Genomic DNA, 26,586 nt, shown 5'->3' with positions numbered 1-26,586 from the left:
ATTATTATTATTATTATTATTATTATTATTATTATTATTATTATTATTATTATTATCATTATTATTATTATTATTACTATTATTATTATTATTATTATTATTATTATTCTTATTACAACAACTACTACTAATACTATTATTATTATTATTATTACAACTACTACTAATACTACTATGATTATTTAAAATAGGTAAACTGTTACATAAAGGGGGTAAAGTGTTTTCATAGATTATAAGTAACACTTTGTGGGTGATACATCTGCTTGTGCTACCTATTCTATTAGGTAACACTTTTAACAACATATTATAACACTTTTACTAGTGTTACCAAAAGTAATTTTAGGTAACACTTTTCCTTTCCTATCATAGCACTTTAAAAGTGTTACTCGTAATATCTTAGGTAACACTTTTTAACCATTAGTATCACTTTTTTATGTCATTTTTGATTTACAGTATCACTTTATTGAACCATAGGTAACACTTTTCACCATATAACGTAACACGTTGTTCAATATTAAGCAACACTTTTCTATTATTAGGTAACATTACACTTTTAACACTTTTTAATATCTAATGTAACACTTACAAAGTAATGTTTTTCATTAAATTTAATAATTTAACAAATAGTACAAAATTGGTTCACCAATAATAATAATATTTATAGAATACTATAATTTAATTTTTTGGGTAAAACATCGATTTTATTACCAAAATTAGTAGGAGAAAAAATGAGTTACAAACAAGAAAATAACAAAACCAACTAAAGGAAGGGAGCACAACCCGCTCCCTAACAAACAAACACAAATAGAAGCTACAAGGAATCAACCCTTAGTTGAAACTACAGAACCAAACAACACAACATAAAAAAGCAGAACCTACAACCAGCTGCTAAACGCTGCACAACACAACATCCAACTGAACTGCCTGCACGTACCGACTAATTAACTGAACACCTCACAACTGCTGCCACCTGACACTACACATCAACTGTACCAGTCTGCATAACCTCCTTAGAAGCAAAAGCCACCAATATTACCAAAGTAACACCCACACCACTCCAATGCCCGAATTCGAATAGTACAGAACAACAACCGCAACACCAAAACTTCTTGATCCCTAAAAAAATGAATGTGCAATATTAACTACAATGTTTAGAGACATCTTCAGATATGTCATTTTCTTCAGCTCAGATTTGTTGTCCGCGTATCTATCTTGCAATTTTGTTCTTCTTCCCTTCCTATATGCAAGACTTATCATCGGTCCTGGACTAGTCATTTCCTTCTTGTTTAGATGCATCACCTGCCTTCTTTCGACTATACATCCATGACAACCAAAGAAGAGTAGACAAGTTGAAAACATTATAAATACTGCTAATAGTAATCTTATCCTTCTAAAGTCTCTTTCATCTTAGTGGGACTTCTCCCTCTCATTGCCGAAACCTAAAAACAGTTATGCTTAAAATTATTACACTTTTCACATGAATAGTTAACTACTTATAATTTAGGAATGTCATTGTATAAAGGAACCATGTACCTTATTAGAGCCAGAACTCAAGTTTACACTCCTTGTCCTCATCTCATTGGTATCCACTTCACTTGAGTGATTTAGTTCACCCTCTACACCAGGTATGTACTCGTCACTATCTTTTACCACCTTCTGCGATTGCATCATACTCCTCTTCATTTGTTATGAGCTATTCACCATTTTACTTACTTGGTAACTCATTAATTCAACCCCCGCTCCAATTCCTTCATTTTTTATCTATTATCTTCTATCCTCTTTTGCCCTGGTCTTTAATAATCTGACATCTTAACCTCCTACAACAAATATATTAAACATGTCAAACAGAAGATATTCCTATATATAAAAAAAAAATAGCAACAACCAGAAAAGACTATGGTATAATATGAACAAGGCAAGAGAAACAACTATAAAATAGAACTTTGTGTTATGGAGTGGATGTTCTGCCTTTTGGTGTCCTTAAAAGTTATAGAACTGTGTGTTCTAGAGTAGATATTCTACTCCAGCGACTTCTAGCTGGGTTTGGAAGCACCTATGTAGAATGGCTACTAAAATTACCTATTATTCTGTAAAAAAAAAAACCCATCAATTGAGCAACAAAGAACTACAGTGGAATGGACATTAGTTTTTATTCAAACATCAACTCGTTAATATGATAATCCTGACTACATTTTCTTCTTGTAAAATCAGTGTGCTTAAGAAGTCAGGTACCAAAGATAGCCAAAAATAAATGTGTGTTCCGTTGGAAACAGTGAACAACATAAGGGTAATATGATGAATATCACCCCTTTGTTATTTTTGTAGAGCTTCAAAAAAACTCTCCAAGCTAAAAAAATGTAGAAAATGTAGAAAATAAATTACAAAGTCCAAACAAAGTACGAGTAAAACTTGTATAATTAGAAATTGGGTCAGAATCTCTTCCTAAAGGTTGCTGCTACTTGACCAGTTAAGATATTCCTTTTAACACTTTCTAGACAACTTGTTTTTGACAAAAGCTGCTTTTGATGGATATCTACCATCTTGCACGTCTAATGAGGTCATGTTTTGTATAAATCCCCCTTAATGCCAAGACATTTTTTCCGTTAGCCTTAATAAACTTTTGTAACTGCAATATCATATTCCTAAATAAAAGTTTTGTCATATAAAATGAAGAAAAACTTATATAAGAAGGAAATAAAGTGTTCTACTGGTGTCTGCAATGATAAAAGGAAATTTTGTATTCCGTGTAATACTGTTGTCTACGGTAATCGAAAGAAATTCTCTACTCCCTATAAATGATATGGAATCAGTAGAATATAAAATATGTAGGTTGGTTCATGCCAGTCTTCTATCTGTTTTGTTAAAACTTAAAAGCAAAGGCATCACCTTTCGACTTTGGCAACCAGCTTTTCAAGGAACACAATTAGCTTTTTCACACATACTATACACATACGGTGTTCTTATCTCTATTTAGAGAAAACACGCCATTTCTGCAAAAGCTTTTGGGGGAAATCCTTCCATTTTCTCCTAAAACCTGCAAATAAGAGGGGGTGACATATTACATTTTATCTTTATTGAAATGGTAGCTGTAAAAAAATCACGTCAAACAATCTTTATAGATGATTAAACTGAAGCCAAAAAGGCCAGCTGCAGATATTTTAGAGGAAGAGCTCATCCCACCATTGGCACCATAGGTGTGGTGGTTGGTGTCAGTAGTATATAAGAATATTTACCATTGTCTTTGCCTCAAACCCATCATGATTATTGTATTAGATAATACAGATTAGACAGGCACCAGGGATACTAGGGGACCTCTATTATTGCTTGGCTAGATCAAATAATTCTACCACCAATAAGTCAGTAAGACAATTATGCATATTTCATCTAAGAAAACTATATCCATGTGAAAATACATTAATTGGTAAAAGTTTCTTTTTAAGAAAGGCGAAATTTATAGAACTATCTAATATGCAACAACTTTCACATATAAAAACAAATTTGAACATGCAAGCAGACTTTGCAGATGAATACTGAGGAAAAGAAAACACATATACATCAACCTACACCAAGAAATAGTAGTTGCAAACCAAACACACAGACTCACAATCAGCAACCAGGCAAAGTAAAACCACAAACTATATTCCTCCTTCTTGAACTATACTAGAAAATGTAGTTTTGAATAAGAACCCACAAATTATACTCCTTCTCGAAAACCCAATTCAAGGTGAAGACATTCTAAATACCGAATCAAAAAATTGAAAAAAATAAACATTATAATTTAGTTTGTAACAATTCATAGAAATCTTGAAAATCAACTATTAAATAACCAAAAAAATAAGAACACCCACCACAAATCAGAAATTACCTGAAATTTGAAGCCTGGAAATTTGATAAAACCCGATCAAGCCCACGATTAAGACCATGAAATTAGAAGCGCTCATTACAATTGTGAAGAAATCAAACTTCGGAAAGCTTAAATTAGTGAAATAAGAATTGCGAGATGATTGAACTTACATAATTTAGGGTTTGAAAAGAGAAAATCAAAGCCCTTATATTTTGTAAGAGTATGAGAGACATCAATGCAATATGTTGGATTTAGTTAATCTCAATATAATTACACTATGATGGCCGACGACTGTCGTTGTAGGGGTGAAGAAATTTTTGTATGAATGGAAGATGGAGGACAAAAGATGGAAGAAACAAAGAGATGAGAGGTGGAGGACGGAGGACAGAGGACGGAGGACGGAGATGTCTATTATGTTTCGAGGCAATTTTCCATTTTTTAAATATTTTTTTAATTTTTTTTATAAGGGAAGCTAATACTAATTTAGTTGGGTTTAGTCCAAGCTTCCCTAATTTCTTGCTGTACATAAAACTCAACGAGTAAAAAACAGTGGTCAACAAATTTTAGTGAATTAATTTGATACTCTGTATGAAATTTTTAAGTGTTACAAATTAGTGTTACTGTTTATTAAAGCGTTACAAATTAGTGTTACCTAATATTAAGTGTTACAAATAAGTGTTACCTAAAATTAAAGTGTTACCAAAGTGCTACTTATATATTGAATAATTTTACAACTTTAAAAGTGTTAAAATTTGGTGTTACCTAAGAACACTTTTGTACTAGTGAGGCAACGTACATTTTTTTACTTTTTAAAATATAAAAACAATATTAACATTGCATGCACCAATTTTTGAATTGATATGATCTCATATAAAATTTGTTAAAAAAAACATCCACATACACCAATTTTTTTTGTTTTGCTAAACAATCTAATAATCAAAACAAAAAAGAAAGTCAACTTCGGTCAAGTTCTATTTCTAGACCACCAAATTCCAAAACAGGAAAAGGCAAATAACATTAACGCAGTAGCATAAGACAGCAGTAACAGACGAAGATATGACATCAACGACAACAACAACCGTAACAGCAGCAGCGACAACGTAACAACAACAACGACAATCGTAACAGCAGCAGCAACGACAACCGTAACAGTAACAGCAGCAGCAGCAGCAACGACAACAGTGACAGCAGCAGCAGCAGCAGCAGCAACGACGACAGTAACAGCAGCAGCAGCAACGACGACAGTAACAGCAGCAGCAGCAGCAGCGACGTAACAGCAGCAGCAGCAATAACGTAACAACATAACAGCAACAGCAGCAATAACGTAACAGCATAACAGCAGCAACAACAATAGCGTAACATTGACAGCAACATTGATAGCGAGCAACAGAAACATTGACAGCAGCAGTAACAACAGACAACTCCACACTTTTCGGTCCCGGGAAAAAGTAATTGTTTATCTTGTGGCAACATTACTTGCTACTCCAATCTTTCATTTTGACCCATTTGATCCTAAATATGTGTGAAAGCATCAAATACAGACAACCAGAACAAAAAATGCAATAACTCACTATGCCATAACGCAATAACAACAGCTGGCTTTCTAAAAGAGAATATATTAACTATTACCTCATTTTGCTCTTGTTCAATAGAGTGTACATGTTCTGGATTAGATGACACATTTTCAAGTGATCGAGTCAAAGTATCCAACACTCTAGGATCAATTTGATTGAGCGTCTTCAATAATTCTGCTACATTATCTTTCACAATTTGGTCTTTATAAGGCTTTAAGAACTCATCAGGAATTATTGGTTTGCTGCTCTTTCCCCTTATTGAATATATCCCCAGTTGCTTTTTTTTATGTCCTAAGTTATTTGGTTTATCCATTACTTCATAGTATGCAACATCTCCACCAATTTCACTTTGCATTTGGACCTCCTCTATCTTGTCCTATAATGGAAATATCACAAATAACTAACTAATTTAAGACATAATCATATTTTAAAAAATATGGAGACAACGGGACTTACAATGTTACTTTGGGTGGGCTCATAAGATGTTTTGTATGTTTTGCCTGCTTTCCTTTTACGACTTTCTTTGTACACGAGTGCTAGGGATGGTGGCTTATTTTCAACATCTAGTTGTTGGTAGAATAAAAAAACACATTCAAATTAGAATTGAAATAAGATTGTTTATGTACATGATCATAGTGAGAGTGATAAAGAAGGAATAATGGTATAAAAATATACCAATTTATGTTGTTTCCTAGCGAAAGTCATAGGACCCATAGTGTGCCTATCTTTTTGATCTATACTTATCTCCCTTTTTTTTGTTGTCTTCCTGCATGCTTAGCATACAATTCATAGCTTAAGACCTTTCATTTTGAGAGGGTAATAATACTAATAACCAATTGTAATATAACAGAAACAACATAACTGTTACCTGGACTGATTCCAACTTCTAAAATTCTAGCAAGTCTTTGAAATGCTCCTCTGGAACTGTATCGGGGGGATCTGCCAACCTATCACCATCATTGTCGTACGGAGTAAAGTGCTTTGCCTTTACACTACATTTATATTTACGCCAAAGTTTTTCCACTGATGACAAAGCATAGTCTTTACCTTCTTCAGGGATGATGTATTTCTTCTGTATTAATCAAAATATTAAATAAGAAAATTAGGGAGCACCAAAAGAAACACTCTATGCAAACAAATCTTCCTAAAAGTTGACAAGAAGAAGTTCAGATCGATATCTTAAGTGTTTGACATCATACAAACTTGAGAAAGAGTTTTTGGCCCCCTATAGACATATTGCAAGGGATTTATTGTGATAGCGTGGAATTCATTCATGTGTGTGTAAGTTTCTAGAAAAGTCATGTAAATGTAGCTTGTTGAAATGGGCAGCCTGGAAAACGGTATAAAAATAGGCAGTAAACTTGACAAAAGGCAGAGAAAGGCTTGTAAACATGAACAACATTTATACAGCCAGTTACTCGATTTTGCGGGAAAAAGTAAAAGTAACGAACTGGATAAGCTTCCAAAAAGAATATGAATCAACCTTGATACATGAAATTGAATCTAATTATTCATGTTCAGAAAAAGAGGATGAGTTGAATTACGAGAAATTAATGAAGTGTACTAGCAACAACTTCCATTTTTCTCTATAGTATTAAAACAACCTACCAACATAAACCTTGGACTCTACTAGAATCTAAGCCAACAACACAGCTTCTGTATTGGTAAATAAAAGGTGCATACCTTCACGTAACTCCAAATTTGTTCCTTGTCTTGAACATGAAGCCTACTAATCTTGTTCAACGGTGCAAGAGAAGAATTACGAGCTAAAGTCCATAAGAATCTTGTGAATTTATCTACAGTCTTATCATCGGGCCAATAGGTTTTCCCATTTCATTAAGAACGATAGGCTTACGCTCTTCTAATGTCCATTCATGGACATCTTTACACATAGTTGGTCCTCTGGTTCGCTTCCTTTTTGAAAGTGCTACATGAACATTAACTCAACAAGGTCATTAAAAATTTAAAATTATATATGACTCTTAACATATCTATCTTAAAATATTTAGGACGAAAATACAGGTATCATTACCTATTTTCTCACTTTCGTGCTCTTGATCCATTTGTTGTTCATCTTGCATACCGGTATCTCGCCGTTAAGAATATGCAATCCATCACTAAACTCGGCTTCATCATCTACATGATGTTCCAAATTGCATTCATTTGAACTCATATGATTCTCGTATTCTTCCTGTAAGTCAGGTCCAAATCTTTGTGGTTGTGAAAAACTTTGTGCTTGTGAACTCTCTAAAAGCACTTGTGAACTAGCCATGTTAACAGGATGTAGTTTTCGTTGTCGTTGTAAAAAATCACTTTGTTTTGCTCTCCTCTCTTTTTCTATCAATTGTGTTTTCATTTACCTGAAAGCATTGAGTGAACCAGGAGCAACCATTGCCTTACTCTGCCCTATCTTAGTCTGGACACCATTCCCAATCTCAACCTCTTTCTCTTGCTGACTATGGTATGATAATTTTTTCTGTGCAACAGACTTGCCTAATCTCACTTGAGAATTTTCTGATATAGAAGAGCCTACATTCCTCTTAGATTGTTGGGGTACTTTATCTTGATGTTGGTCGAGTCGTGTTCCTATTTGCTGTTGTATCGTCTGCATCAGATCCAAATCCAATCCCAGTTGGATTTTTCGTTGCGTTGAATCTCTCCCTTGCAACCCTTGATCTAAGTGTTGTTTTTCGGTGTTTGGATGACGCATCTTAACTAGATTTGCCATTGGTACTGAAGAGACATCTGTCGGGTCCTTAATGTTTGTGGGAATCTTCCCTCTCAATGCCAAAACCTGAAATAAATGTTCCATGGAAATCATTAAAAGTATTACATGATTTTTTAACAATTATGATTCACAAAATTAAGCTGTCAGAAAAAGGAACCACCTTCTTTGAACGAGACCTCAAGTTTACACCATTTTTCCTTATCTCATTTTCATCCTCTTCACTTGAGTGGTTCAGTTCACCCTCTTCATCAGGTGTATACTCGTCAGTATTTTTAGTCACCTTCTTACTTTTTTTCGTTTGTTTTGATCCCTTCATCGATTGTTTCATTTGATAAGCCATGGACGTAACCCCCAAATCCTTCATTCTTATTCTCTTTTCTTCTATCATTGCCTGTCTAAGTTTCTCATAATCTGCCATCTGGATTTTGATTCCTACAAAGAAGAACACACAAGATTATAAAAATAGATTAGTTTTAGTTCTTATGAGAAAGAAACGGAAATATGGCGCTTAGCAAACTGGTCAGTGACATCATCTAGTATGTATTTTATTGCTTGCTCATAAACCTTATTGTTCTCTACAAAATGCTGATTTTTTCATCCCTGCATCTAAACCTGTGAATGGCAATGGTAAGCTCACTTAAACTTTGACAAGTTCCAAGACTTATAATAAACAATAAGAAAAAAGTGAAGAAAAAAGCTTATAAGGGAAGGATGTCAGCAAAGCTTTGGAACTAGTCTCCACTATGAGAAGCAAAAACGTTTCAGCTGATGCTCATACAACTTCTTTATTTGTCAGCTAATTCTCCGGTCATGCTCTTTCTGATTCAGACAAGGCTTTAATCAGACACTTTTTTCAAGATATGAGAAATTAATTAGGTTGCAGTTGATAATAATTTACGTTTCTGTTTGCTCTGATTCTGTAGTTACATCTATATATTTTTATAATATTATGATCTAACCGATGCTAGCTCCATTCTGTGTTGCTAAGGTTAAATATGAATGCTTATGACATTTATCAAATATTTAGGATGCTTTTATTTTCCTCTTATAGGATTCACCACATTTATATATGACGGTTACTGATTGTGGTTTTCAATCAGTTAATTAAATTGAATGAGTGGTTCAAGATGGGTGCTTCTACCCTTTATGTAATTTAGATCATGGAAGAATAATACCTGTGTGAAATCGTGCATTAGTTTTAAATATTCCGCGAGTGTATTTGTGTAGGAATGGGTTTGTGTTGTGCAGGGTATAGTGTTTGATTTTCAGCCTCAGGATCCTGAAAACATATATGTGGCTCTGGCTGCTTTGACTGGTAGACCTATCCCAGGTGAGCCTACCATTTCCCTTGTTACTGTTTTCGTGTTATTCCATATACAGTCCACATCAATGTGTCAACACAATTTTGTTTAAGAACACTGAGTACCGACTAATCAGGTACTATTCTGGTAAGAAAAATTAGCAAACTGCCTAAGAAAAGATGACCAACACTAAACTTAAAACAAATATGACCACCCAATCCAAGACTTACTTTCTGAGGTCCCAAATTCGTAAAGTGTTGTCCAGAGAGCTAAAAAGAAGAAGATGATCCTCTGGTGCAGCCAACTGCAGAAAAGAGTCATTCACATTAGTTATGAGGCATCATGTGAGAAAATTTGCAAAGAATACAAAAGGTGTGTTTGTGGTTTTAGATTTCTTCTGTAAATTACTGCCATTTCATTTGGACTCTTTGATTGGTTTCACTTAATATGGCCTGTGTTATATTTCAGTGCTGTAAAACCAGCTGCTCCTTGTGTGAAAATTGAACCAGGAAACAATGAGGGTTCCGCAACCTGCCCTTCCCAAGGTTGGTTTTCTAGTGTGACCTCTTTGGTGGTCTGTGGCATTTTATATTATAGTGGCTTTTGATGTATCTAACTGCAGCAGATGTATCCACCCCTAAACCACCCGCTCTTTCGAGTAAAGGAGGCCGAACAACTACCCAATTAAAGAAGCCGAAGACGGCCAAGAGGATGGCAAGTGCAATAAAGGATCCAACAGCATCGAAATCAAAAATGCAGTCGCACATGAAAAGTGCTAAACCTGCTGGTGGTTTTAGAAGGTACAGCAAAATTCATATGTACACTTTAGCTACTTTGCTGTAGTATATGATTGTTTCTCAAATGATTACCCATAAATAATCAACATGGATACAAGCAACTTAAGTAGCTCTACTGGGACGCCAAATTTTGTTCAGGAAAACCAAGCTATTAAGAGGCAGAAGCTGGAAGATGGAAAAACTAGACAGGTCAGTGTGTTCTTCATCGATCACTTTTACTAATTGGATAAACTCATAAACTACAAAGCTAAACTGCTTTTGAAAGCCATGCATGGGATGGTGATTTGCTGCAGAAGTGTAATTCAGATTAGAAAGAATAAACCTGGAGGACTCATGTTCATGTCCAGCTGTTCTGCTAGGAACTTTCTGACAAAGAGACACACCGGAAAGGCTCTGTTATTTTCACCTTAAAAACACATCACGTCTAAGAACTTCAGACAAGTTCAGATTATGGTTCAGAAGCAGCAACTATTCTAATTTCCTAAAATATATTAAGAACAAGATTAGAAAATTGTGATGCTAACCACCATGTGGAGAGTGAACTGCCCATCGATCTGCTTGGGATGAGGGAAATGTTAGGCAACTAGAAGGGATCAAGTATCCTATCAGTGCAAAACCTTTATCTGCAGATTTTCTTTTTCTTTTTTGGCCATCTATAAGCACAGGGCACATACTTACAATCTTCCCCACCTCCTTCTGATGAGCTTCAAACCTTAGTCTCCCTGAAACCCAGCAAATACGATCTCAATCTAAAGATACCATCTCAATCTGCAACAAGCATGCCAAACTCCCTAAATTATGTACATGGAAATATTGCTTTGAGAGTAATGACCAAAATTGAAAAGTGCCTAAGATATACAATACATCATCTTCTATTAACACTCAAAAACCATTGTGAACGGACTCAACAAAATGAATCAGAAACAGGCAGCACAACTAAACCACCCGTTAGAAATTTCCGGATTCAAATCCCCCAGTTAGATTTCAATAAACAACAAAATAATACTTCAAAAAACCCAAAATTGATAGTTTTTTACAGAAATTAAAAAACAATTATAACAATTACTAGCTTACCAATGGGAATTCTGAATGTTTATATCCTAGCAGCCGCGCAACTTGCTACTGTGTTAATCTGAATGGGAGATGCATGGCTCGTAAAGTAAGAATCTGCAGAAGCTCAAACATACGGAACAGTTTAGGATAAGCTCAATCAGAAGAACATATATTGAAGCCAACTGCAAGGAATCAAGCTAGGCACTAAGAACTCTTCTGAAATGGACTAGTTATATGTGTACCAATGGCAAGTGTCTAAAAGAACAAGCAACACAGAAAAAAACCAATAAATGATTGCAGTACGCAACGCCCACAATAATTGGCCTAAAGAACTAGCTGAAATAAAGGAAAGCATATACGCGTGCAGACTTGCAGTAGAATGAACTTGAAGGAGTGCTATCTCCTATATATCTTTTCAGAAAATTGATCCTGACTAAACCAGAGAACAAAATAACATGTAATAAAAATAAAAACAACTTGCATAGTCATTCATATGCGAATAATTATTGAATATGATTTTCCAACCAAGTCCATCAAGGTATCAATAGTGTGGGTACGTTCCAGGAATAAACATCAACCAAGTGACCAAATCAACCAAGTGATAGCAGTTCCTATTGAGAAATGCACGATGTCAATAAAGATGCTCACAGTATGATGGGTACCAATCTGAAACATATATATGAGTAACAGATGGACATTTGTTACTATTGCTGCATTAGCACAAGGAAATAATCGATCAGCATACCAGAACCAGCATACAGAACCAGCATACCCGAAGAAAAAAGATAGTGGCCAATAAATGATTGCTAGACAAAAGCAGCAGGAAAACAAAAGGGTGGGAGAGTAGAACAACATGGTTAATAGATGTAGTATACGTACATATCAGATTTTTTTCATCAATAAGCCGTGAATGAGACATCATGATTTAACTGTATTTCACTAACTAACAACAGCATACAATCGATAAGTGAGGTGAAAATTAAATAGTCACCAGGTCACCTTGGCAGAGCCCACAGCAGTGTCAAAATAGAAGAGAGAAAGATGAATTCATACAGAAAAAAAAACACAGCAGGTAGGACTCAGTAGTGACGGAACCCTAGAAATTGAAATCAGATGAATTCCATGAACAGACTAACATAAGGGTTTTGCAGATCGCCACTAATACCATGTGAGACAAATGCATCAAAGATTCAAAAGTACATCCCTGCTATATCTCAAATTCTGTCAATAGTAGAAATTTACCTTAAAAAAATCATAACACAACAAGATCAAAAAAGAAAATAAAACACTTCAATGATAGTTCGTCAAATCCAAAAAATAAGTTCAAATCAAGGATAATTATTCTAATTAAATGCTCCAGGCATGTCACTTTGATGGTTCCATCCAATCCCAATCTGTGTCATCTATATCGGAACTATCTTCGTGACTATCATCCCTAATTTTAGTGTTTGCAGGCACCTCAACTCTGTCATAAGCACCTTCTATGTACCAATTTCGGTGTTCATCATGATCTGTAGCCGGAATTACATCCTCCGCGGGTTCACGAACTTTATTCATATAGGTGTTTTCAGATTGCCCCTCGGCATAAAAAATTCTCTTGGCAAATTTCGGTTCACATAATGCCAATCTTCTTCAAGGCCGTCTTGAGTATAGAACACTTGATGCACTTGTGATGCCAAGACAAAAGGATCATCTTTAGAACACAATTTCTTGAAGTTCACACGAGTTAGTCCATAATCGTCTACTTCCACATGGAACCAATCACACTCGAACAACACAACACTAAATGCACTCCAATAATCTATCTCAATATATTATCGATTTTACAATCCCATAATATGTGACATTACCAAGAACGGGATTGTGATCCTTGCTACTCGTGAAGCTTGGAGTCAAAGCTGTCAAAGAGACTCCACTATTTTGAGTTTTACACTTTTCATCATGATCTCTTGTGTAGAACTTATATCCATTACAAAAATATCCGGGGTACCTCCTTGCAATACTAGAAGGACCTATTGATAGCCACTTGATATGATCAGGGACATTATGCAGCTCAACCTTTTCCCTAAACCAAACCATGAATTCATTGCTATGCTCTTGTGCCTCTTTACACCTTCTTTTTCGCCTGTCTCTAGACTTCTTTTTTACAAACTCTTCATGTTCCCTGCATAGTATTAACCATATAAGTATGGAAATAAAAAAATATAAATTTAAACATAATGGACAAGATATTCAAAATATTACTCACTTTATGTAATTCTCAACTTGGTCATCTTGACAATTAAACAACACATAACGATGTGCTAGAGCCATTGTGTTTGAATCAAGAGTGTATGACTTCCCTTTCTTCTTCCCTTTCTTCTTCCTCCCAAGAGGATAGCCTTCCTTAGGGAATAAAGGTGACTCTTCGTCAATTTCATCAGGTTCCTCCTGACTTTTGTTAAACCACTTAGATCGCTTCTTTGCACCAGCATTCAAATACCTAGAACAGAATATCAAGCACTCTTCAGCCCAATAACCTTCTGCTATAGAAGCCTCAGGGCGACATCGGTTTTTAATATACGTTTCAACTTTCTGAGGTACCTTTCTATATGGTACATCCACCAATCACACACTCGTCCACCATGCTTTATTTCATCAACCAAATGAATCGGCAAGTGGACCATGATGTCGAAAAAAGATGGTGGAAATATTCTTTCAAGTTCATAAGAGTCTCAACAATTTCAGCTTGAAGGCGATCCAAATCTTTTGGATTGATGACTCTCTTGCATATTTCTTTAAAAAAGCCACTCAATCTAATAAGAGGTAATGCAACATGCTTTGGTAAAGTTTTCCTAATTGCTGCCGGAAGCAAGTGTTGCATTATTATATGAGCATCATGACTCTTGTACCCTAATATTTTTCCCTCCTTCACTTGCACACACCTTGCACTATTTGATGCACAACCTTGTGGCAGCTTTGCCTTCTTCAGAACACTACAAAAAATGCTTTTTTCTTCCTTCGTCATTGAGAATGATGCTTTGGGCAGGTAAACATACCGCTCGTCATCTGTATCTAAAGGATGTAGTTCTTCCCTTATACCCATTTCGTGCGGATATAATCGAGCCTTATGATGATCTTTTGACTTTCCAGGTATGTCTAACAAAGTTCCCAGCACACTATCACATATATTTTTTTCTATGTGCATGACATCCAAATGATGGCGACACCCATAATCTTTCCAATATGGCAAACACTACAAGAATTTGTATCTTTAACGACAACCTAATTACGACGGGTCCAAAATCCCGTCGCAAAAGGATTTTGCGACGGGGCTAACAACCAAACAAAGATGGGAACAACTGTCACAAATTTCTTTTATGATGGATTAACGACGTGATTTTCTATTAACGACGGCCCTCTTTTATGACGGGTTCGCGACAGGAAACCCTGTCGTTAATCAACGTTTATTGGCCTTTCTCGACGGGATTTCCCGTCGTTAATGATACAACTTCTTGTAGTGAAAGTGTGGAAGATAGAGGACTTTCTCCATGGACAATCTGGATATTTCTTTTTTGGTTGTAACTTTCCAAACTTATTTTCCCAATTTTCCAACAAGCTTGAAATTTGAGTCCCTGTTAAAGGATCTGGAGCTGTCCTCTCTTCCTTTTCTCCGTTAAAAGACTCCATATCATGCCACCAAGGATGATTTTCATCTAACCATCGACGATGAGCACAGTAGCAAGATTTGTTACTATTATTCAAGTGATGATGATCAGTCTCGTAGTGACAATAGGGGCATGCAAACTTCCCTTTGGTGCTCCAACCAGATAACATAGCATAACCTGGAAAGTCACTGGTCGTTGATTGTAAAGCTACATGCATCTTGAATATTTGTCTCTTCTCCGCGTCATAGGTGTCCAACCCATACTCCCACAGATCTTTAAGTTCTTGAACCAATGGTTGAAGGTAGACATCAATATCATTCCCAGGGGAGGTGGGCCCGGGAATAAGGAGAGACAACATCACGAATTCTGGCTTCATACACAACCATGGTGGTAAGATGTAATTAATTAGAACAACAGGCCATGTACTATGTTGTGTGCTCATAGTTCGAAATGGATTAAATCCGTCACTTGCAAGCCCCAAACGAACATTACGTGCTTCTTTAGCAAAATTTGGGTACTTTAGATCAAACTCTTTCCACGCCTCACCATCAGCCGGATGCCTCAATAACTCATCTTTATCTCTTTCTTCATCATGCCACTTCAATAGCTCTGTTGTCTGAACAAATGTACAAACTTTGAAGCCTTGGTTGAAGAGGAAAATGCCAAAGAACTTTTGCAGGGACATTATGCACTTTCTTAGATGGCTGATTGCTAATATCATCTTGGTTTTCAGTCTCTGTTTCTTTCCACCTTGAAGCATGACAAACATGGCAAGACGTCGCTGCTTCATGCTCCTTCCAATACAGCATAAAATCATTACGACATGCATCAATCTTGTCATAATGAAGACCCATATCTTTTATCAATTTCTTTGCCTCATTAAAAGAGTTAGGCACTTTGGATGCATCTGGTAACACTTCTCGGATAAAATCCAAAATATCTAAAGTTGCTACATTAGTTAACCCATGAGTACACTTCAAAAGGTAAAAACGAATGAGAAATGATAGCTTTGAATTTTTTTTGCAGCTTCAAAAGGTAAAAACGAATGAGAAATGATAGCTTTGAATTTTTTTTGCAGCCGGAATATAGCTCTTGTTTTCCATCTTCAACTAACTTATACTTCTTAACCTCATCATTGGGCTCATCTCCAACCCCTTCATATGTTAGGTTATGATACATATGACAATTCATAAATCATGCGGAAAAACCATTAAGCCAGGAAAACATATTATTTACACATAATCATTTAGCATAGTTTAGATGCATACACTTTGTTGCGTGCCCTCCCTAGCTGCGCCCGAACCGAACAAGAACAAGTCTTTAGGACTCCAAGTGTCGTCCCTCCGTAGATAGTCCACAGCACGTCCTGATCCGCCTTAAGATTGACCAACTAGAATCGCCCTTAAGGTACTACTTATTTTCGGCTAAATGGGCAAGAGATATGGCTGATTTTTCTGCTTAAAAATCCTAGTTTTGAATACTTGAAAACTTGTGTATAAATAATGACCCTAGGCCCTTATTTATAGAGGTATGGAAAAGGAATTGTAATCCTACTAGGATGTGGATTTATTAATTAGAACTTTATTAGGACTCTAAATAACAAAGCAATTCTAATAAGATTAGGATTTTAATCTTCGCACGAATCCTAATAGAATTAGGATTTCCCGCACACGCATCGCACAAGCCATGCACCCGCGCAAGCCTTGCGGCCCACATCAGGCGCACAGCCCACGCTGCTGTGCTGTCGCGCGCGCGCCCTTGGCTGGGCCTGGCCTTGCGCTGGGCCTGGTCGAGGCGTGCGTTGCTGCGTGCGGCTCGCTGGGCGATGGCCTGGCTTCGTGCCGGGCCTTCGTCTAGCGGGCCGCGTCCGATGCTAATTCGTACGATACGCTTCCGATTAAATTCCCGATTCCGGAATTCATTTCCGATACGAACAACATTTAATATTTCCGTTTCCGGAATTAATTTCCGTTTCGAACAAATATTTAATATTTCCGTTTCCGGAATTATTTTCCGATTCCGATAATATTTCCGATTCTGACAATATTTCCGTTTCCGGCAATATTTCCGATTCCGGCAATATTTCCATTTCCGATAATATTTTCCGATACGCACCATGTTTCCGTTTCCGGCAACATCTACGACTTGGATAATATTTATATTTCCGATACGATCCATATTTCCGTTTCCGGCAATATCATTGTTTCCGGAGTATTCATTTCTTGCCTGTGACGATCTCAGCTCCCACTGAAACCAAGATCCGTCGATTCCGAATATCCATAGATGGAGTATTTAATGCCATTAAATACTTGATCCGTTTACGTACTATTTGTGTGACCCTACGGGTTCAGTCAAGAGTAAGCTGTGGATTAATATCATTAATTCCACTTGAACTGAAGCGGCCTCTAGCTAGGCATTCAGCTCACTTGATCTCACTGAATTATTAACTTGTTAATTAATACTGAACCGCATTTATTAGACTTAACATAGAATGCATACTTGGACCAAGGGCATTATTTCCTTCAGTCTCCCACTTGTCCTTAGGGACAAGTGTGCATTTCCTAATTCCTTTGTCGCTCGATGCTTGCTCTTGAACATAAGGTAAGAGTTGTCATCCTTATTATGTCCAGAGGTGTTCCTCGGTTTCAGAGTTCAACTGATCAAATAAACAGATAATCATAGCCTATGATTCATCCGAGCACGGCCATGCATTTCACAGTTTCTAGCTCTCCGAGTGGCCTTGTACAACTTTTAAGCATCTCATCCCGATTTATGGGAGGACAATCCCAATCTTGCGATCTTGAGATTAGACTTCGTTTGATAGGTGATTACCTGAGCGTTGCCTTTATAGCCTCCTTTTACGGTGCGACGGTTGGTCAACGTCAAAGCAACCAGTTCTCAAACAAGTAATCTCAAATCACTCAAGTATTGAGGATTTAGTGTCTAATAATTTTAATGAAATTTACTTATGACAGATTTTCATCTCTTACAGTAAAGTTTCATAGGTCTTGTCCGATACTAGTCTTCCCAAAGTAAGTATCTATGCAAATGATTATGACATTGCCATGTCCACATAGTTCAAGAAACAGAACTACTAGTCATCTTGCATTCTAATCGTCTAACGTTTTCTATGCGTCCAATTTTATAGAAAACTCCGACTAGGGACCATTTTCAACCTTTGACATTCAAGTTCACTTGATAGACATTTCTTAGTCACAGGACTGGTCCTGACAGTCTATCTTGAATATATCGTCAAATTGAAGGGACTCATCATTTAATACTAAACCAAGATTAAATGGAATATGAAAATACATTTCATATATGATAAATGTTCAACCCCAACGTTTTACAACCATGGGCCTCTAACCCATCTTTAAAACATTTCATGGAATTCAAAGCTATGCTTGATTTCCAGTGCTACAATGTGAATGTTGCTTCTCACTTGTTGCATAGGTTTAGTTATCATGCTTTGCCAATCTTAATATCATTTTCATCGAATGTTCTTCGAGATATGATGATAAGATCTTTTGAGTTTGTTTAGTATGTGATCTAGTCTTTCTTACTTCGATAGTGGTTCTACGCATTTTGCAATGAAGAACCATCAAGTCAGCAGACATATGATCTCACCCAAGTTCTTTGAAGAACTCTTTAACATAAACAACCCTGTTTTATTGCTTCTTAGGCAATAAGTTCTTTCACTTCAACTGTATAGGTTACTAGTGATGCTTTGTTTGGATTTACTTATCCAAGCAGTTCACAGATATGTGCAAGACTTTCCATCTGTATCTTAGAACATAGAAATTAATATTTAATTTCCCACGCAACAACTCATGGTCTCCAATCCATGTTGCCATTTCAAAACACGATGCTCTATAGCTCGTCCTTGCCAATGGTTAACTCCAAAGGGATCTTGCTTGATCCTTTGCCAGTGTTTCTGCGTGTAGCATCAATATTTAGCATATCTTTATTTCCTTGAATCAAGAACTATTCCTATGTACCTTTTCAAGTACCATAAGTATTCTTGATCTCAATCTAGTTGATCTTCACTTATATCAATAGAGATTGGTATATGTTCGTCATGCCAAAAGTCATACGATACGTTTTTGGCGATCCTCATATTATATCATTCATGATAAATTCTTTTGCAGAATAATTCCCAATTGAATTCTATTCATGTAACTTTAGCTCATCTAGTTTCAGTAGATACTAAATCCAGCTAAATTCTTTGACATATAATATAGGTTAAGAATCTTACTTAGATCCTTTGATGTTTAACTTTAGTAAATGCTTATACATAGTTCAAACATTCTTTACTTAGATTTATTCATATGGGTCAAATGTCTCCAATGGAGACTTTCGTGTATGATTTAGTAAATGCCATTACTTAATCCAAAACAATATTATAAGATCTTTATAAATAGATCTTAATACCCAATATGTACTAAGTTTCGCCATAGTCCATCATTGATGAATAATTTCAAATCTAGGTCATTAGCATTTGAATGTTATTTCACAATAGAGATATATGTGTGTGATACACACAGGACCAATTAAGTTTTACGTACTCCCACTAAACTTCTTATATATCTATAAGAATTATGTACGTTTTATGAAACTAAAATACTTATTAGTTTCAATAAAATACAGTTCCAATTCCCAATTGCTTGCTTAAATCTGTACTTAGATTTCATAAGCTAGCATTCCTTTTCAAGCATTTATTTGGATCCACAAATCCTATGACATACCCTGTACATAGTTTATTCCAACATTTTATTGAGGAATTTGTTTTGTCATCCAATTGCCGTATGTACCAATATGCAATCATTGCTTGATTTATAGACTTGAGCATTATGATTATGCATGAGGTTTCAACACAATCCACGCCGTAAATTTGCTTGTAACCTTTAGCAACTAATCTAGCTTAGTGTGTGAACACAATTTCAGGTTTGATGGTTTTTATCCTTGCAACCAATAGGTGTGAAACTATTCTTGCAAATCAACAAAATTTCAATTTTGTCATCAAAACATTGAGTATGTTTTATGGCCTCTAACCATTTAAAACATTTGAGTCTATATATGGCCTCTAACCATTTTAGGGAATCTGGGTTTCGTCATAGCTTTCTTACAGGTCACAAACTCATTAATCTACATGATAATAGTTTGACTGTAAGTTGTAGGTTTCTTCACTATCTAATAGAAGAATTGCATAGTTTCAGTGACCTGAACTCCATGTTTCTTCACTATAGAAGAATCTCATAGTTTCAGTGATTTGAACTCTATGCCTACTTGGGTATAGAACATCAAACAATAGAATATCAACAGGCACTTTGAGAGTCCTTTGAATATTCTATTCTCTTTGAAGCACTTGTAAAGTCTTCTAAGAGATGTCTATTCTTTAAAGCCACTTCTAAAGTCCTTAAAGAATAAGTTCGATTTTTCTGAAGCACTTCGAAAAGCCTCCGGAATGTCCGTTTATGTTTGTTGTTCGCCCCGAAGACTTTCGAGGTATATTTTCTCCCACTTGTCATTTTGGAAACGAATCTCCAAAAAGACATCATTTCGAGCAAACAAACATTATGTTCTCAAAAATTCGTGGTAGAAACAATACCCTTGTGTCTCATTTGAATAAATCACAATGAAACGTATATCTATACTTGGGCCTTAGTTTGTTGAATAACAAACACTAAGCTCCCACTGAGTTTAGCAACTCTCTAGATATATTTTATGAAAAGTTATTCTGAAATTACTTTTCAATAGCTTTGACGAATTTGGTTTAGTTTGGTGGTAGTTGAGCATTTTGTTTTAGAAATTATAGGAAAAGTCTTTATGATTCATCATTGATCGAATCAAGTACTAATTGACTTCGATTATTCCAACGTAGATATGCCATATCTTATGGAGCTAGATTGTGAAATTACAACACACAATCATTGATGATCATATTTGGTCCCAAGTAATCATCAACATGATCTAACCTAGATCTTTATGATTTCTTGCCAAGTGGATTTTATACTTCTGAATCTTTGAACTAGCCAAACAGATTCAACTTATATCACATTTGAGTAAATAAACCTATATTCACTCAAATCCATGTGAAATAATAAAGTCATAAAACCTTTCTTTAGCTTTGAACTCTATCGTCTAGGCGTTCTAACAATAGTTCATATTCTTTGTTACTTTCAACAAGTAAGACTAGCTTGTCTTAAGTTGATCTAGAAATCAACCAACTTTCAAAAGTCCATTAAAATAGAGTTTGTGAATGTTAACTTGTTGATATGGTCTAAGCAACAATTCCAAAGATTAATGGAACTCAAATCAAGGGTTTGATTTGAACCTAGTAAAGTTTCTATTGTTAAAGAGTTTTTTGTTTTAATCAAGCATATTGACTCATCCCGTAAATGACCATTTTATTCAAATAAACAAACAAACAAACATTGTTTTTGTTCTTCTGAATGTGAGTCTTTCTGTGTTTGAAGCAGAAATTTAGGTATGCTGATTATGGAACAAAATAGCCATTTAGTTCCAACCTTGAAAGGACTTAAAACAAACTAGATGACCCTACAACTAATGTAGCATTGCCATGCTTCATTTCCCACTTGTAGGTCATTAGTGTAGCCTAGCTTCCATTGTTTGAGTTATTACCGAAGTAAGAACCTCAAGCGGTATATGATACCAAGGAAGTTTGATTGCTAGGTCACTTTTCTTTAAACATAAACTTATAGGTAGAAACGGAATCGTAAATTCCTTTCATTTGTTCCTTGTTTTCCTATTTCTTGTACCCTTTCTTATAGTCTTAAGAATTGAATTCTATAGTGTTGACTTTTATACTTTGTTAGACATGTCCGATGTCATTCCAATAGAGTTCTTACCATTTTATTTATGTTGAATATTCTGTTTCAACTAGATGATCTTACCAGAAGCTTCTAAAGTTCTCTAAGCATCGATCTATTCGAATGTCTAGGGACTAGACTCATTCGAGAATTAAATGGAAAAAAGATTTTAGGTTGTTAACCATTGGTAAAGCTGAGCGTTTAAACTCAATGCTTTATGATCTCAAAACTACATTGTATTTTGAATTCACAAGCACCAATTGGTTTGCCATTCGATTTTGATATTCGAAAACAACCATAAAAGTCGCGAAAAGAAACGTACATTTTAAATTGCTCATTTTCTCTCATTTCCGTTAATCGTTCTTGAATTCACTACCAATCGAGGAAATTTACTGTTACCTTTCTAAAAGGATTTATTGCAGTGCAAGATATTTAATTATAAACAATAATAAAAACATACATTGAAGCATGCAAAGTCTAAACATTTATCATGATTAATAACTTAAAAATGAAAGCAATCATCACTAGTTGAAAAACGCTTAATTGCATCCCCGCATTTGCCACGCCATTCTGAACATATGACGCAAATGATAATTTTTAGCATAAAATTTAGTCATTTGCCTCGCACATTTGTTAATTTGCGAGGCAAATGACTCTAGAATGCTCCCAAAGTCAGTTGCGTCGCAGATTAACAAAACTGCGAGGCAAATGACTCAATCAAGTGCGTCGCAGTTTTTTTAATATGGCGACGCAAAGGACTAGTCCATCCTCAAAGATTATACTGCATCGCAGCTTTTTAATATGGCGACGTAATGATACCCTAAAATTCCTAAAAATTAATTCATTTCCTCACAGAGGGTTTCCGCCTCCTCCCTCCATACATCTCTTTCTCTCTCATCCTCCTTTTTCTAGATCTCCTGTTTGAAACCCACCCTAACCACAACACCACTATCCCGCTTCCCTTCAAAGGCTCCAATACCTTGTTCTCTGTCTCCTCCGAAACTCTAATCAATGGAAATCTAAGCTGTGCGAAAATGGCAAGAACTGGAAAAATTCTAGGTCCCGGCGCGACGAAGAAGGCTACATCTCGAAGAATTAATGTTCGTTTGCAGTTTCCGTTGGGTATTATTGTTCGATTTTTGAACGCTGAGTAATATGCTGAACATGTTGGTGTTGGAGCTCTCGTTTACTCCGCCGCCATCCATGATTACCTTCCTGCTGAGGTATTTTCTCTCTCCTACCTTAGTTTCCATGTTTAATTAGTTTTGCGCCTCTTTTTGTTGTTTTATTATAAATCTAGGGTTTGATCATGTTGGTTAGTTTGTGAATTCGAGTATTTTGTTTTCGAGTTTTTGAACTTTTAATTGAGGATTTTGATTTTTTTTTTGAAGTTGTTAGTTGTTGATCTGGGTAGGGTTGAATCGTGATCGTAGTGATTTGGGTGGAAATTAGATCTTTTGTTGATTTTAATCTGAAAAAAAAATTTCCCATATAGATGCTACATTGCTGACATGAAGTATGAATGTTGTTGTTTTTAATTTCTAATTTTGTGGGAATTTGGTCGTATTAATTTTTCGTAGATCTGGATTTTTAGTGTTGTGAAGTATGATGCTTAAGTTTAGTCACTGAGCGTGTTATGTTGCGTGATCTGACTGCTTTGATCAATTATCCCACATTGAATCTGGGTGTTTGTTGATTATTGTGAATGTTAGACTTCTAGTTTACTGATGCACCTGGGATCATGTGATCCGATGTGATTTGGTGACAATCAGACTGTTTAATTGCCGTTTGAATTGTTGTCACACCATATGGGAGTGTACTTTCACTCTCCTACGTTGGTGTCGAAGTTTATCATCTTTTGCCCCTTTCTTATGTTATTATGGCGAATCTAGGATTTTGAATTTAAAGTTACTTCATTTCTGTTATGCTAGATTGAACTTGCTTATGTTCCCAAATGGATTGTGGATCAATAAGTGATTAGTGATCGAAGCTTATGTTTTTGCGTTAATGACAGTTACATTTTCAGATTCATTTTCCCTTTCTAAATTCAAAATCAGTTACTAATTGCTGTTTTTAATGTATATTTAACTTTTGGAACTTTTATAATGAACTGTCAATGAATTCGGTACTATAGATAAATTGTTTGCTACTAATATATTCTTACTTTTCTTTTGTCAGTGGTTGCTAATAATTCTGAATTGTGTGACAATTCTGACAAGTAGTGATATATTCTATCTTTCTGCATTTGTTGTTTCTGTTGCTTATGTTGACAAGTAGTAGTTGCTTATGTTGTTTCTGCATTTGTAGATTGGAAGGGAGATTATGTAGGTGTAATCCATTATACAAGTAGGGCTTCATCTTATGTGCAGTTTGTCACTTTGTCTACATTGAACACACAGTCTTCCAACTAAAATGGATATCCACTTGTAAGAATTATACAGATAATAGTATTATGTATGTAAACAGGCCACCATACTTTCTTATGAATGATTAATAAGACTATGAAATTGGCCATAGTTTTCTCCTGAATTCCTGATAGTAACATCAGTCACCAGGGTGGGTGTGCTTTTGGAATGGCCGAATGACTGATTGCCTGCCTGGATCAACTCTTTAAACTGGCCATTGGTTGAAACTTTTAAATTATCCTTTGAGCTTATTGAACATTGAAGATCAGGGAATCAAGCTTTTCATTTGATAGCCGATAAAGATAGCTCTATGAATTTAATAACTGAATTCCTTATAACTGCAATACCAGCTACCCTAATTAGTTACTGGTCAGTAATATAACATACATGGACATTACCCAGTGCCTCTAGTTATGATCTTTAACGCTTAGGGTGGGTTGATGGGAAGAGAATTCATATGTGTTCTAACTTACACATTTTCTTAGCCTTGGATCTGTACTTTCAAAGAGTCCACTTCCTCTAGTCTGTGGTTGGTTCACCTTAAAAAGACTTATTTTTTCTTACACGGACTTCTTTTGTCTGGGAAAAAAACTTATGTTGTCTGAACAAATAAGATAAAATAAAGTTTTACCAACACTATCTTAGTCATCTAATATCTAGCAAGGGTTTTATTCTTGTGCAATGCTAAGAATTCTTGTCATATATGTTTCAAAATGATTGATTGTTATTTACTTGGTTAAGAAGTAAAAACTAAGTCTTTAAACAAGAACTAGGACGACAAGTATCTTTTGAGGAATCTGGAGAGTTTGGCATTCAGGGGAGTTTGTATCATAGTACTTTAAAGGGTTAAAAGTCCTAAGGAAGTACATGGATATAATGAAAAAAATGATTGATAAGCACACACATAATATATCAAAGCATTGGTGTGATTGGTATGAGATTTGTTGTTGCAACTTGCAAATCACCAAGATTAAAACTTCATATCCTTTAAACTTCAAGCAAAGCTTTTATTGCTTGTGGAGAGACTGAAAAGGACATTGGATATAGTGGTCATACTCCTTTGTGTTCTAACCGTGCATATTTTTTTCCATTCCACTGTTGGAGCTATTGGAAGATAGTTTGTTATAAATGTGGTGAAATGTGCTTTTTTTTAATGCTAAATTATTGTGAAATGTGCACTGACTGAAATATGCATTCTTGAAATAGTGCTACATCTAACACCATATTAGATCGAGCGATTGATTCGGAGGAAGCTCAGCATCATGACTTTCTCAGGCTGGTAATAATACAATCCCCAAGTTCAGTATATCTATGTACAGGTTAACCTTTTCGGTCATTGTGAGAATCTTGTCCAAAAACATTTTCAGGAGCATATTGAAGGATATCATGAATTGTCTGCAAAAACCAAGATATACTTCTCCACAGCTGTTGCAAAATGGGATGCTGATTTTTATGTCAAGGTGGATGACGATGTACATTTAAATTTAGGTACATTTTTAAAATAATGTTATTTCTGTATCTAATTATCTATCATATGTTGCCCTCACCACCATGGTTTCCATTATCCACTGTCTCTGATGATTTTTGTTCATTATCTGTTTTTTATTGCAGGTGTTTTTGCGTCAACTCTTGCTCATTATCGATCAAAACCAAGAGTGTATATCAAATGTATGAAATCTGGACCCGTTCTGGCTGATAAGTAAGCTTCCAGGACCTCTTTATATAGGTCATCCATTTGTTCTTTTTTTGTTTCTTGGTATTTAGATAATTTTCAATGTCCCTCTTATGCATTTCTTTTGTTTTTTCATAGGAATGTTAAATACCATGAACCAGAATTCTGGAAGTTTGGGGATGATGGAAACAAGTACTTCCGCCATGCAACTGGGCAGATCTATGCCATCTCCAAAGATTTGGCAACATATATTTCTATAAATCAGTGAGATTCAGTTTCTTTTTTCCTGATATCTGCTTTTTTTTATGCATTTTCAACCTCTTTATGCTTCATATTCAGGGTCTCATCTCATTTGTGTTAACTATATTCACACCTTAACCAAAATGTTTCTTTAGATGGAACCGCTTTGCTAGTGGATGATTTCGTGAAGGTTGGTTTTCTACTCACGATCTGTACACCAAAACCAATTTGATTGACATACTAAATGCACTTTTCTCATCACTTGCTACGCCTTGGCCATGATTGTTGGGACGTTGCTCGATACTACACTAGAAGCGAGGGAAACACTAGAAGATTCTGGGCAGCAACTAATATTTTTTTTTTGTTGGGTGTCAAGAGAAACCGTTAGATGGAATACATTGTTGTAGATATTTCAAGCTTTTGTATTGTAAGATTTATAAAGGTACTGCCTTTACGTATTTAGTCTTATTGATTTGATGTGGTTCTATTTAATAA

General features: G+C 35.5%; 2 protein-coding genes and 1 long non-coding RNA gene across 14 annotated transcripts; 1 reads left to right on the top strand and 2 right to left on the bottom strand.

Annotated features, from left to right (window-relative positions):
- Window positions 1-638: 638 nt before the first annotated feature.
- Window positions 639-7,777, bottom strand: LOC110780608 (uncharacterized). Of its 7 annotated transcripts, none has more exons than XR_008923523.1 (11): window positions 7,451-7,777; window positions 7,102-7,345; window positions 6,287-6,490; window positions 6,094-6,184; window positions 5,875-5,981; window positions 5,474-5,794; window positions 4,015-5,356; window positions 3,866-3,879; window positions 2,887-3,034; window positions 1,534-1,817; window positions 639-1,439 (listed from the first exon to the last, which is right to left on the bottom strand). It is a non-coding gene; the product is annotated as an uncharacterized lncRNA (long non-coding RNA). The 7 variants fall into 7 exon arrangements; XR_008923520.1 differs by having other exon boundaries at window positions 3,866-5,356; window positions 6,094-6,191; window positions 6,287-6,365; window positions 6,466-6,490; XR_008923519.1 differs by having other exon boundaries at window positions 3,866-5,356; window positions 6,287-6,365; window positions 6,466-6,490.
- A 496-nt stretch (window positions 7,778-8,273) lies between these two features.
- LOC130462768 (uncharacterized) lies at window positions 8,274-11,840 on the bottom strand. 2 transcript variants are annotated; one of them, XM_056831664.1, is made up of 5 exons: window positions 11,319-11,840; window positions 10,769-10,966; window positions 10,567-10,610; window positions 9,678-9,751; window positions 8,274-8,578 (listed from the first exon to the last, which is right to left on the bottom strand). In XM_056831664.1, exons 2-5 carry the CDS (start codon window positions 10,772-10,774, stop codon window positions 8,274-8,276), a joined length of 429 nt encoding a protein of 142 aa, XP_056687642.1. In that variant the 5' UTR covers window positions 10,775-10,966; window positions 11,319-11,840. The 2 variants fall into 2 exon arrangements, 1 of the variants encoding a protein (XP_056687642.1); XR_008923516.1 differs by having other exon boundaries at window positions 8,503-8,578; window positions 9,678-11,012.
- On the top strand, window positions 8,458-26,586 carry LOC110797323 (beta-1,3-galactosyltransferase 7-like). Of its 5 annotated transcripts, none has more exons than XR_008923515.1 (10): window positions 8,458-9,819; window positions 9,916-9,992; window positions 10,070-10,247; window positions 10,383-10,433; window positions 25,386-25,458; window positions 25,547-25,667; window positions 25,791-25,878; window positions 25,990-26,115; window positions 26,191-26,281; window positions 26,404-26,586. XR_008923515.1 is itself a non-coding variant. In XM_056831658.1 (10 exons), exons 1-9 carry the CDS (start codon window positions 9,731-9,733, stop codon window positions 26,269-26,271), a joined length of 828 nt encoding a protein of 275 aa, XP_056687636.1. In that variant the 5' UTR covers window positions 8,458-9,730; the 3' UTR covers window positions 26,272-26,281; window positions 26,404-26,586. The 5 variants fall into 5 exon arrangements, 4 of the variants coding, with proteins under 4 accessions (XP_056687636.1, XP_056687640.1, XP_056687641.1 ...); XM_056831658.1 differs by having other exon boundaries at window positions 26,247-26,281; XM_056831662.1 differs by having other exon boundaries at window positions 26,191-26,586.

This window comes from Spinacia oleracea, chromosome 6 (assembly GCF_020520425.1).
Source record: "Spinacia oleracea cultivar Varoflay chromosome 6, BTI_SOV_V1, whole genome shotgun sequence".
Taxonomy (NCBI): domain Eukaryota; kingdom Viridiplantae; phylum Streptophyta; class Magnoliopsida; order Caryophyllales; family Amaranthaceae; genus Spinacia; species Spinacia oleracea.
Note: the sequence above shows the minus strand (reverse complement) of the source record. Positions and strands in the feature narration are given on the sequence as shown.